General features: G+C 29.9%; 1 protein-coding gene across 3 annotated transcripts in view; it reads left to right on the top strand.

The window, feature by feature from the left end:
- The first annotated feature begins 1,329 nt into the window (after window positions 1–1,329).
- Window positions 1,330–14,579, top strand: part of LOC143076117 (apoptosis-inducing factor 3-like) — a 52,075-nt gene continuing 38,825 nt past the window's right edge. For 2 of the 3 annotated variants that reach the window (XM_076251771.1, XM_076251769.1), the window contains exons 1-2: window positions 1,330–1,481; window positions 11,468–11,594. In XM_076251771.1, coding sequence (XP_076107886.1) covers window positions 11,561–11,594 — 34 coding nt within the window. In that variant the 5' untranslated portion in view covers window positions 1,330–1,481; window positions 11,468–11,560. Of the gene's footprint in view, window positions 1,482–8,052; window positions 8,073–11,467; window positions 11,595–14,579 lie in introns of those variants that run through there. The other variant, XM_076251770.1, reaches the window with a different exon arrangement.

Here is a 14,579-nt window from a genome sequence, read left to right as displayed (position 1 = left end):
GTGAAACACCATGTACAGGGCATTAATCTTCAGGTCTGTTTACCAGTTATTAAATCATTTCAGGTTATTTCTGAATAGATTTATATGCTGAAATAGTGTATAACGTAAATGTAGGCTCAAAACATATTAACAAAATAAAAAAAGATGAACAGTTTTTATCTGTTTTGACAAGTGAAAGTTAAGTGTACTTTTCTCACATTTGCAAAATTTTTGAAAGATGTTTCCAGATCTAGTTTTGCAACTGCTGGAATTGAACCAGTGGTGCATCAAGAAATTTTCTTAAGGGGTTTTGGAAGGGGGAGGGCTCTCCAGTCATGCTTCAGTGATTCCCAATATAATCGAACCAAAATGACACCATCACCCTAAGGGAGGAAAACTGACAATCCTAGTCAATTAAGATTGGAGTTGACTGCACCAACCACATGCAGGTTTCAAAATCACAACCTCGGTGTTGACAGGCTGGTGATTCAGTGGTTCAACTTCTTATAGACCCCTCATATTGTAATGTTTTCACTTAAATTTTGCAATTATTAATATGAAAAATCAAGAGTGAAAAGTTAGTGCTAGGTTCAGAAAGCAGATTATAATGTCTAAATGTATCTGAAGCTTTTTGAAAAATTTCAAGAACACAACTTTTGTTCTTGCTTCAAGCTAATTTTTTGGGGTATATTGTAATCATATGTTTGTGTGCATAATTTGTAAGCTCAACTCCTCCTTACAGTCTGAAAGGATACATTTTAATTCTCAAAAAAGGAATAGAATTAATTTTTTTATAGGTCTCAGTCTGCACCAAAATCTTTTCCATCGACTAGTCCACAGACTGATATTTCACAATTTTCTTACCTCTCTAAACAAATATTTGGAAATAGTTACTAGTCTAGTCAGAAAAAAATGTTACTAATCTGAGGAATTGGACTAGTTGCTAAAGGTGCAGACTCAGCGATCTTCCTAATTTAATCACCTAACTCTAGTTACTTTATCCCTGAAAACATTTAATAAAAGGTGCAGAAAAGAGGAAGGTTAAAATGTCACTGAAACTTAATTTGGAAAGTTTAAAAGGACACTCTTTTTGAATTTATATATACCAATTTTATTGTACTTAGATGACCTTGATTGCACCATATCAAAAATAAAGTTTGCAAATTAAATTCAAGCTAAAACTTGATCGGTAATATAATCCTAAACACTTTCAATTGTGAACAAAAAGTAGTAATTTAAATGTATATTACACATCGAGTCCTATCAAACAGTGCTAAAATTGTCAATTAAATGTCAGTCAGACAGTTAAACGACTGTAATCAAGCTATTTTGTTTTACATGTATTGGTACAAGTTGTCATAATTGTCCAACCACAAAAATCTGACAATTAGATGTGGGCTGAAACCTGAATCATTATCTTGTACATCTTCTGTGTATTCAGTCGTGATTAAATTATCGGTTCACCTGGAATTTTATCTCAAAAACAAGACAAAATACTACAGGTGAGCCTTTTTAAATCTTGTTAAAAATAATAAGAAAATTTGTTTTTTTCTGTTTTTTTTTAATATTTTATAATGTTTTGCCATGTTCGTAATTTGTTTTTTGAAGGAATGATTAGAAAGAAAAAAGCCTATGTATTGCAATATTGCATTATTTTAATAAGTCGATTGAATGATTAATTGAATCTAAAGGAAGTCATTAAAATTTTGTCTTTGATGTCAAACGTTTGAAATCCGATAAAAGATTAACCTGATGTTATAATGATGAAGTTTTGGATATGTACATGTATACTATGTTTACTATACAGCAAGCAGGGTTTTGCTCACCATTGCTTACTGATACTGTTAAAAGATAAATGGTTGTGAAGCACTTTTCTAAAAAAAAAAAAAAAAAAAAAGAATACATTGCATTTGATTGTTAAAATATAGAACTTCAATTAGGCATTTGATAGGTAATAGTCATTTGAACTTATTTCCCTAGAACTTTAAAAATTGACAAAAACAGACAATAAAAAATGTATGCTTAACAGGAAGATACCATTGCCAGCTATAATTGTTATATTAATTCATGGCAAAGTACGAAGTAGTTTTAAGACAATATGATCATGATGATGATTTTTATAAAATTATTGCAAAAAGACGTGAAAGTTTAAGTGGATATATATGCTTTATCTAAAATGCTCAGTGTTATACAAGTTTTTGATGCCTCTTTAAATCAAAGCCTACACTATCACAATTACCCTGATATTCCTTTTGATTCAATCAAGTCTGGTATCGTTTCACAAAAAGTATTACAACTTATATATTAAAAAGAAGATGTGGTATGATTGCCAATATGACAACTCTCCACAAGAGACCAAAATGACACAGAAATTAACAACTATAGGTCACTGTACAGCCTTCAACAATGAGCAAAGCCCATACTGCATAGTCAGCTATAAAGGCCCCAAAATGACGATGTAAAACAATTCAAACAAGAAACCAACGGCCTTATTTTAAATGTTAACATCTTTCAATAATTTTTGTGGAAGCAGGCCTGGAAGAATTGTAAGTGCTATTTCTGTCTGTGGTGCACAAATTCACATGTTTGTGTTATCAATAAGGTTACACATGGTTAGACACTTTTAAAAAAAACTTGTTGGCTTAAATCTCTTAATTTGATTGGTCACAGTAAAGAAATCGAGGATGATGTTAAATCAGGACACTCCAGTATAATATAGTTGTAATTCTGGATCTTCATAGGGGACATGGGCTCATAATGTCAGTCAGTGGTCTCAGTTCTGTATCCCCTTTGCATAACAGTTCAGGAGATATAAAACATAAATGGGGTGAATATGAGCTCATATTTCCCTTGTGAAGATTTTCAATAACATATATTATTACCTACAATTAATATGTATGCACTTTTTTCTATATTGACCTTTAAAGTCCCATGTAACATCATGTTCTATTATTTTAGTTTTTGCTTGGACTACATGCTTTCCAAATTAGGTATAACAAGTGTAAAACATGTTACATAACAGTATGTAAACTTAATGGTGAAAGGTTTTAATGCATATAGACAATGATAGACTTGTTAGTAATACGTTTGTGTAGATCTCAAAGTGTCCTTTTTATTAGCCTGGATCTTCGAATGCACCAGCTAACTTTCTTTTAAATTTAAGTACGTAATTCATGTAATTATGATTTTAAGATTTTTGGTTACACAGTTTATAGTTATCAAAGGTACCAGGATTATAATTTAGTACGCCAGACACGCGTTTCCTCTACATTAGACTCATCAGTGACGCTCATATGCAGACGCGCGTTTCCTCTACATTAGACTCATCAGTGACGCTCATATCAAAATATTTATAAAGCCAAACAAGAACAAAGTTGAAATAGAGGGGCAAAAGATACCAGATGAAAATTAAAAATCACAGATCAAAAATAAACTGACAATGCCATGGCTAAAAAAGAAAAAGACAAACAGACAAACAATAGTACACAATTCATAACAGAAAAGTAAGACTAAGCAACAAGACCCCACCAAAAACTGGTAATGATCTCACATTTTTCTCATCTCTGATAAAGGGTAAATTATTGCAAGGTTTTTATTAATGCAAATAATGTGGCTTCTTGAGTGTCACAATAAAAAGAACTTGCATTCTGATATCAATTACATGTATAGATCTGTATGTTGCTTTTCTTAAAATTGCAACAATAAATACATGCAATGATTTCTGAAGATTACAGGAATTTTTGATAGTTTTAGGTATTCATAAGTATCTCTTATATAGCTTATTATGTCACAAAATAATCCTTTTCAGAAATTTGTGTATTAAGCTTTAAAGTTGAATTGAAGATTTGAAAAGAGCTCATCTTTAATATTTATCCTTGATCTGTGATAAAGTTAACTTCCTTTTGTAAGCAACTCTTTTCAAATGCACTCAAGTGTTGAGAAAAAAAGATGTAATTTTGAAGTATTTTGCAAAACAAGTTACATGTAGATAACTTTATGCAGAATGTTTAAAAAGCCTCAGGAAGAAATTTTGAAAAGAAGATTATTTTTTGTACATAAGTATTCATTATAATAACATGACAAGATAACACCTGATATGCACATATTTAGAATTTGACGGAGATTTCTGTAGACTGTACAGACTTCTTGACAAGGTGTACTTTATAGGAGATAAGTCACAAGCGTTTGTTGGTAATATACTAGCGTGTTTTATAAACAATCTAATCAGAGGATAATTGTTGGCTCTTGTCTGAAAATGTTTCCGTGTCCAAGCGATGTTAACATATTTCTAATGTTATAGGATTGTAGTAGGGATATTATCAATCCTAACAATAGTTCATTACATACTTACATGGTATCAACAAATCTTTTGACAATATTAGGAGAAAAAACTAAAAAAAACTGATAAAACTAGTTAGTCACCAGAAATGATTCACTTTTTTGTTTAATGAAAAGTAGTGTTGCATAGAATGGTAAGGAAACTTAGAACTTTTGAATTCTGATAAAATCCGATGTCAGCCAAAACAAGTTGTTTTATCATCTGGCCTGGGAAAAAAATACAACACTTTAATACAGATTATGCTAGATGAAAAAAATTGTTTCTATGTCAAATGCATGTGTAGCAAATCAATAAACAAAAAGCAAGTGAGAGGTCTGATTTTAATAAGCTATCATTTATAAGCAAGTTCCACACAAAAAAAAATCCTTGGTTAGTTTAAACATATTTAATTATAGTGGATTGGGAAACAAGTTTTGCAACTTATATTAATCCCTTTCCACTTTGCAGGTGCGAGTGCTGCCTTGTAGCGGCATTAGCCTGCTCTTTTTCGAAATCTACAAGGGTGTCTTTAACGTGCAAGAGATATGGCTCTCTCTTAACACGGGTCAGCCATTTATCTCCCCTACCGACGGACTATCATCCTTTCCTCAAGACCATACTCGCAAATGGTGTCAAGGTAGCGCTGAAAATTCAGTCCCTGAAATTTTCATCCCAGACAGGAATCGAACCAGAAACCTTTGTGTTAGTAGTCTCATGCACTAACCACTACACCACGGCGGCTCAAATCCTTGGTTGTCTTGAAAATGTTTGGCTCAGTAAAAGGTTGAACAGAAACTTAAGTTCTAACATTATCATGCTGGTTGCATTGGGTTGAGTTTTACCAGACGTACAAGGTAAAAGCTGCTTTTACTCTGCATGGGAGAAAAAAGCTGATGTTATTTGCTTCTCCCCAATTTTTAAAATATTTGCCTTTATACATGTTACATGTATTGATTAATAACATATTTTGACTAAGTAAACTTTTGGTCTCCACCATCATGATCCCACTTTAGATTATAAAGGTTATTCGAAAACTTTGGTTTTGAACACTGAAACTATTACCAATACCATATTGCCATACATTCATAAATATCAAACTTAATTTGCTTTGTGACTCATGGACTTTTGAAATATTGCTTTTTTTTTATTGTCATGGCAACATGACTAAGTAAACTCTAATAAAATGGTCAAATTTGCCCTTTGTTTTGAGCTTCCGGTAATTTATCAAAATTTGTTTAAGAAACCTAAAGCAAAAAATGTGTTAAAAATTTACAACTTTGCATTATTCTGTAAATTGCCTTCAGAAAGGAAAGTAAAAGGGATAGTATTAAAAAATCAATTTTATGTGTGTTTTATTGAAATGAACTGCTTAGATTTCATGACTTAAATATAAAACTTGACAATAAAATAATCTTTTACGTTCAATAAATTAACACTGAGACAGTACCTGTGAAACTGTTTAACAGTTCACTAAACCTTTTTGTTTTATATGTTAGTATTGTACATGCATAATTCATTTAAGATATTTAAATGTTAAAGTAAGAGTGAGCGATAGGACCAGTTTTTACACAAAATTATTAAATGATATTTTGAACAAGTAAGGGACCAAATTAATGCTTTTGTAACATATTTGTTGTATAAACTTAGGCCAAGAAAAAACACTATGTTTCTTAATATGAACTTAACATACAGGAGGCATGAGAAAAATCAGTTAAATTGGGTTGGGTTTTTTTTACAAATTATTATTTTTTATCTAACTCTAAGGGTAAGGCATCATAGGTATGTACTTACAAAACATTATCATACACCATTGAGTTTCGCTTGTTTTTCTGAAGGTTTTCTCTTTTTTTATTATAAATAAAAAGATGTATTATGACATTCTCCATCCAAGTCACAATGTATAAAAGTTAACGATTATAGGTCAAAGTACGGAACAGCAAGCTATTAAAGGGCTCAAAATGACTAGTGCTGTATTAAAAACCATTCATACAACACAACCAACATTCTAATCTTTATAAAAATGAGAAACTTCTAACTATGAGAAACACTTAGGAACCAACAAAAACCAACCAGAACAACATGCTCTTGATTTATTTGACTTTTTGATAAAATAGGTTTTGTAAGGGGACATATAAAACTTTTTAATTTCACCTTTATGGGGTGATCACATCTTAGTACAACTCAATGGATGATATTCACCAATTTCTTTAAGGGCATACGATACAGTTACAGGGGAGGTAATGACATTGCTAACATAAAATGTTATTTTCTCGACGTCAAACTATGATATATCTGGAAAAAACGATTTTTGACTGATTTTTATCATTCAAACTGATTTGATTTGAAAATGAGTGCATGGACCCCTATTTTTTAAAACTACATTTTGTTTCATTTTGCAGGGAGATTATGTGGACCAAATTTTATAAAACTGTAAATAGTGCAATTTTTTTAATTTTGATAAATATACAGCCAAAAATTACGTTTTTTTCTGTCAGAATAAAAAATGCATAAATTTTTAGGATACTTATAAAATACAGAAATTACAAATTATTTAATAAAAAAACAGTTTGTGTTTATCTTTTAAAACAAAAAAGTTAAAGTGTTCTTTTGAAAGGGAAAATACGGCCACAAATCAGAATTTTGAGCAAATATACAAAATTTTGACCTCATTTAAGTCAAAAAGTAGCACATGAAGGTACATTTTTTATTGCATATTTGATTTAATCAGGCAAAAAATAGCCTATATATATGGAAATTTTCATCAAACTGTAAATATGGGATCGTATGGTATGCCCTTAAAGACCTTGTACAGACCACAAATTTACAAAAACTTTATTTCAATCCGCCCTTTGAAAGTGCTGTCATATTCATAGGACAAAAGTGTGTTGGCGAACTATTTAGTAATTCAGACTTTAATGTAGGTGTCAAAATGTGGAATTTATCTCTATTAAAAAGAAAATTATTTATCTTTGTACTTCAAATTAATCTCTTTTGACTAGCAGTTATATCTTGATTTTTGTTTGTGTAGTTGTACAGTCTTCTACTTTTTCTTGTCCCTTTCTGAATAACTTGTTATTTTTAAATTTCTCATGGATTTATTGAAATAAATTTCTAACATAGCAACATTAGTAGTAAAAAAGAAGAAAGACAGCTTTAAGCTGTATATAAATACATGTATATGACAGATATTTATATATATTATGAATTGTCTGTGTTTGAGATATTAGATGATTTTGAAACTTTTAATTATGATAACAATTTATGTTTTGAAGCTCCTTAAGAAAAAGCTAAAATGGCCATTGATAAAAAGCATGAATGTCCATTAAAAAAACACAAAAGCACAAAAATCATGGGATGAGTTGATGTGACCGAATTTAAATGGTAGTTTTGAGGATATAGGGAAAAAAAATAATTATAAAACATTAACTTATTAATGAAGACAAACAAATTTAAGAAAAGATGATTTTGAATGTAGGAAGTAAAAGTATTGTGCTGTTAAGTTGCTGTGTTGTAAAAAAAAGAAATCAGAATGTTTAAGTGTGTATATTACATCATGATAAAAATTCAATACAGTAGATTTCCCTTTAAGCTGTATGATATTGCTACCGTGTGTACATAATGGTGTATACTTAATAACAAGGAAGTCTGCATGAAAAGAAAACGATAAAAAGGATAGAGGTTTTATTCAAAATCAGTCAAATGGTTCAAATGTGAAAATATTTTATTAATTTTAGAAATAAGCATTATTGTGATCACATAATTTTTCAGTACCAAGGTAAGGACTTGTAAAATTTTAAAGAATTGAAAGTTAGAATAGTTGTTTAAGTGATTAGCATTATGAATTTATAATAAATTTCATATTTGAATCTGCTTGAGGGAAAGATTTTGCAGATAGATCATGAATCAATCATGTCAGTTTTGGATGGAACAGTTATCTCAAGCAGGCATCAATGATACATTGTGGGTTTCATTTCACTTCTTTCAACTCATTTAGTGATCCTTTTAAAAAAGATAAATGAAATGAAATGCTACTATTTATGAGCATTAGTCAACAATAAAGTTATTTTAAAATCAACAAAAACAGGTTTTGTTTGAACTTTTTTAAATGCCACATTGTGAATTTAATCTTTCAAAGACGGAAATGAAATGTTTGTTTCCTCATTGTGTTAACTACTTTTATAGAAAGTTATTGAGGTGTCATAAGGTCAGTTGATAAATATTTGAAAATTTAATCCACAAACATGAACTACTTAAAAAGTTCTTTTTGTCACTTTATTTTAATTTTAATATATTTACTATGGTAGCTAGGTAAATGATTTTTTGCATGTAAGTTGTAACGTTGGCACATCTCATTGTTATATGGAGATTAATTATTAGATCCTGCCCCCCAGTCATGATCCATGGACTCAAACTTATGCATTGTAAAGTTTACATGTCACAATTTTTTTATCAGGCCAGTTAAAGGTGATCCATTAATGGTAAGGGACAACATCAAAAGATCGATGTAGGATAAAAAACTTAAATCAAATAGTTTGGGGGTGGGGGGTCAACATTGCTGTTTTGTTAATTTGAAATCGATTTTACATATATCCCATTGGTCAATCAATTTTTCCCAAATTAAGTTAAGAGGAGGGTTGTGGGGGTCAGTGAAAAAACTATGTGAATTAAGTTTTTTATCCTTCATTAAACTTTTGATGTCGGCCCTAAGTCAATGATATTTGGTATGCTGTATTAGCATTGACTCATCTCATTTCAATATGGAGATTATTTGGTCTTGCACCCTTGGACTGGTTCATTTGACTTTTGAATACTTGGCATGTTTTTGTGTTGACATTTTAACATGTTTTATTTCATGCAATAGAAGTTCCTTTATCACAATAGTTTCAACATGTTCAAGTAGCAAATGAAATAAAGAAATATTTGTTCCAACAGAAACAGATATTAAGGCATTGTTTATAACAAAGTTTCCAGGAGAATTTCTGTTAGATAGAACACATTTACATTGACAATTATTATATCAAAATTGCATACTGGTGATACACAATTCTGTGTCAACAGGTTCTGTTTCTTTTCCTGTCAAATTCCCTCTTGTCTGGCTTTTCAGATATGCATGTATATTTTTCTATAGGTCAACACTGAATCCACTTGAAGTCAATATAACAATACTTTAAGATCTACTTAATATGGTTACATAATTTGTATTTGACCTTAATGATAAGTATCTGTATGTAGAAAAATGTTAAAACATAAGCACCCTTGACAGCAAATGTGAATTTGTAATAATTGATGAAGAGTTTATTTCCCAAACAATATAGTGGCTTGCAAAAGGCAGCTGGTTAAATCAAATTGAAAATCGGACTGATATTCAATCTTTTGTAATTTCCTGCACATGATTGGACTTGAGCCCATTTCTATCACATATATGTCAGATTTGAGAAAGGGATCCTTGGTTGTCTGCAAATTGAAAATAAAAAGGAGGAGATCCATGCATGGTGAAAAAATCATTGTAATTACCTATGCATCCCATAGTTTGATGTAATTATTACATGGTTTCATGCATATCATGATCGAACGTTATCTACCATTCAGTACATGAAGTACATGTATTTCAATCACACATAAATGGAAACTTCTGAAATGTTTATCTCAATGGAAATGTATTTAATTTTGAAGATTAAATAATGAATTGATGAGTTTAATGATTAATTTAGTCTTTGATAGTGAATTTTAATTAAGTAGATAATACAGGTGTTTTATTGTAAAGTGGGAAAAAAAGTGAATATTACATAATTATATTCTATTTAAAGTTTATTGTTGATTGATGGTATTGAAAATTATAGTTCACTTTTGGAGCATTGATGAAGGATTTTGACTTAAGTAATTTGAAAATAATGTTGCTATTTTTGTAAGCTTAGTCATTAAAGAAGTTAAAATGCTTGAGTTGAAGTATTGTGGACTGTCTAAGCTTTATGTTTTGAAAAAAAAATATGCAGTTTCAACTCTGACTGCTTCAATTTTGACTTCTACATTATGCTTTCTGTTCTGGAGAAAGAAAAAACAATCTTTTGAAATTGAATTTGTTTGCTCTTTGTATTTCGCCTGAATTCAATTTGTTGGCAATCTTAAAAACATTTATATTATCAGAACTGAGTGTACTTCAGTATCAACTTATCTCTAATAACTTAAGTTTGAATTAACACTTAGATGAAGACGGATATTTCAATAAGTAGGTGTCATGGCTGAGAATAATACAGATTCAGTTACTATTGACTTGTTTAGAGTTTCTCCAGCTCAGTTTGTCAGTAATTTGACAAGTTTTAATTGTATGCATTGTGTTCTGTGACATTCTTACCTTTCATGTCTATATATGAATTGTTGTGAAAAATGGTTCATGTAACATTTAACTTCCTCAAACAATTTGTTCTGCAAACATTTTGTAAATTCAGTTTACAATATGTAATAGAAAAAAACAGGTTATGGGTTCCATTAATGACATAAAATTAGTGCATGCACAGCAACAAAAAGTACACAAAATGCGAAGGAACTTGTGATTTTATCACTAAAATCTGATTAATTGAAATCATAAACTCAATTTAGGTATTAGAGCACCTTATAAATATGTGTGATAATTTATAAAATGCTTACTAGTATATATATGGCCTAAGCATTTTTGAAGGTAAAAATTAAACATTTTCAAAATTTCTAATTCAACTGTTCAAATCTTTTTAATCATAATGCAACATTGGTTTGTGCAACTCCTGTATACATGTACATAATTTGAATGTCATCTGCATAAAAAAACATCAAGATTAAAATTATTGTAATTGAGCATCATGTTAAATTAACCTGAATATAAAAAGATTACAAATTTAGCACTGTATCTGGTTGTACATTAAATATAAGATTTTAGTGATATATTTCTCATAATTTGTACATCTGTTTACCTGAGGTAGTCCTACTTAAAGGATCAATTAGATTTTACACTCATAACAAGGAAATTGTCCCACAGGTCTTTGATTACATCACTCGGTAATTATGTATATTCATTTTAATGTACATGTAACCCATAAATTATACTTTTCGCAAGGTCATTACAAGTATTGTTAGTGGTAGTTATGTTATGAACAGTAAAACTTCATTATTTGTGAATTTTACCGATCTGTTTTTCAGGATATATGTCTCATGACCACAAGGTATTATTGTAATTGGAAAAGGATGTTACAATAGTTGTAGACAAGGGAGAGAACTTATACAAGAAGCATCATGGGGAAAGGACAGTCAAAGTCATATGATATTAGTAAGTACATGTATGCTTCATGTCCGACAGGCAGTACAAAATAGTCTCATGATGTTGTTGAATTCAACAAAAAGGTTTTAGGGACTACTGTAGTTCTGAATTTACCACTAATATAATCATATAACATGTCGAATTAAAAAACAGCAATATCATTTTAAATTATTGTACTACATGCAATATATATCATTTTCAGCTTATAAAAAAATATATAAATTTTGTAATTGGTGATCACTTATAACCGTCTTGTTAAGACATGTAAGAGGAAGCAGTCCTTAATATGTAGCAAGGTTATTTTAAGAGGAGACCATATTTTATATAAATAGATAGAATATTTAAGAGTTAACATTTTATCTTATAAATAGCTAGGTTATTTAAAAGATAATTCAGGAGACATTTTTTTTATGATGTACCGGTATTAAATCTGTCAAGTAACTAAAATGACAGTAAAATTGAGTTTTTATGACTTAAAAGATGCTAGAATTCCTCTCCCCCTCCTGAACCTTGACCTTTGTACAAAATAAATTAAATGGATCTGAAGGGTAGAGAAGATGTTCTTCCATGAGACTCCTGAGGTGCTCAGTAGATATAATATATTTTAAAAAATGGCCTTGTTAGCGCTCTCTAAAGAGTACAATTCTTGCCAGATTATATAAAACTTACCCTATATATCATATTTTAATATCAACCATATCTCAGACAAGTTTAATAATAGTGGACTATCAATTTTTTATGCCCAACGTAGGGATATGAGTTTTTCAGTCTCTGCTTCTGTTTGTATTCACCCCCTATGCTACACATGGCGCTGATGTGAGTTTTTATGAAACTTAGTACACAAGTTTCCTATGATAAGATATTTCCAATTTGAATGCAAAATGAAGAGTTATTAGTTTATTACCCCAATTTCTCGGTCCACTCAACAAAAAATGATAGTGGGAATGGGGCATCAATGTACTAGGGACACATTCTTGTTGTAAAAGAGTTATACCCTTTGAAATGATTGAGTTTATGAAAAATGACCTTGTTAGTGTTCTCACAGGTACAATAATTCGAAGATTTTATAAAACTTATAATATATAGGTTAATGATATTAGTAATATATCAGACAAGTTTTATAGTGATGAACTATTGACTTGTTTTTTAAAAGTTATGCCCCTTGGAGACATTGGAGCTCTGTCTTTTTATTACCGGTAATCAAATTTTAATCATAAATTGTTAAACAGAATGACTTAATATTGTTCAGCAGCCGGACAGTGAATATTTGTACCCAGTAAGGCCTAAAAAATATATATCAGTCAAAGTGACATATATATACATATATATAGGATGTTTTGCAGGTTATTTCATAAAATCATAATGATTTTCTAGTGGATAATTATTATTTCACAACTGCTTCTTCAATAACCTGATTATTATCAGGAACTTTGTTTTGAGATTTAACAATAACGGATGCAATCAGATTCCATTTTGAATTGCATACAATAAATAGAGCATTAAAAACATATTGAGAAATTAAAATATGATTTTTGATGGATAAGTTTGCCAGAGGATATGGTTTGGTAGCAGATGTGGAAGAACTAATCTGTTATGTAAATGTCTCTGTGAAATAAAAAATTTACCCACAGGCTGAAAGTTACTGGATGTTTTCCAGGTTATTTATGTGTATTGCTGTGATATTACAGTAGAATAAATTTTATTTAATCTTTTATGTTTTAAAAGGAATAGTGACAACTATTCTTTTTTTTTTTTTTTTTTTTTTGGGGTGGGGGGGGGGGGGGGTATTAGACCTAGTTTACCCCCCTTTGCATGGTTTTATAAGAAAATTTAAAATAAATAGAAAATATATTTAAGGCAATTTTTTAATCAAAGTAGAAGAATTCCAAGATTTCTCAAAATATTTTTTCCAAGGTGGTCCTTGAACATGTTGAAGAAAATCTAGTCTGCTGGTCTTCACTAATTTCTTATATTCTATTGCAAAATACCAAAATTGTGTGTTACTGTTGCAAAATTTTTGTGGTCAAAACTGGAGCCAACTAATTTTTGAGAACTTGAGTCCAAGTAGATTTTTCCACAAACTATTTCAGTTTGAAGTTCATTGCACAGAACTTTAAATGTGAGCAACCTGTAATATAAAAATAAGAAGATGTCTGATGATTGCCAATGAGACCTATTGAACGAACATGAGACTTAAGGAGGCTTGAGGGTATAAAAATTTCGGAAAAAAATTTAAGCTATTTTTCATTACAAATTTTATTTATTACCTTTATTAATTGTTTCTTTATCATATGGTACAAAAATCAATTAAAAAAAACAATGTGTGTTGGCCCCAGATGACTTTTAAAATGTATATATAAAGCTCCAAATTATCTGCCTTTGGTGCATAAATGCCATTTTTTTGCATTAAAATTGAAATATCTTTTTTAACTCATCGGTGACCTATATTTTTTTATTATTATTTTCAAACAAGCTGTACTTAAACTAAACTTTTGTAAAATTTAAGCGATTTCTGTAATTAAGTTCTTTTTTTATTTAGATATTACCTTTTTTTCTCCTATTGTTTCAACAGAAAAAAAGAAACTACAAAAATGTATGCTTCTTTCGAAGACAGATTGTGAGCGTAAATGAACGGTGACCCCATTTTTTAATTTTATTTTTCTATTAAGTATAAGATAAAGTTCATTTGTAGAAAAATATAGCGAAATCCTACATGTATATTAAAATAAAATTGTGATTTAGACCCGCAAGCCACCTTAACTATATATGAATGATAGAGGAAAGTGTTCAGTGGTTCCAGAATTAATTTTCAGTGGTTAAAGATATTCTGGGTTCCATAATTTACTGATATAAAATCAATTTGCATTATCTCATGAGCAATATCCAATCATCTTTCATTTAAATATTCATTGAAGTGATTATTTAACTGTTTATAAATCAATTGTTTACAGAACAGGTTTAATTACGACATGTGATGGATGAGTCAAGCACGTG

Source organism: Mytilus galloprovincialis, chromosome 5, assembly GCF_965363235.1.
Source record: "Mytilus galloprovincialis chromosome 5, xbMytGall1.hap1.1, whole genome shotgun sequence".
In the NCBI taxonomy this organism is placed as follows: Eukaryota; Metazoa; Mollusca; class Bivalvia; order Mytilida; family Mytilidae; genus Mytilus; species Mytilus galloprovincialis.
Note: the sequence above shows the minus strand (reverse complement) of the source record. Positions and strands in the feature narration are given on the sequence as shown.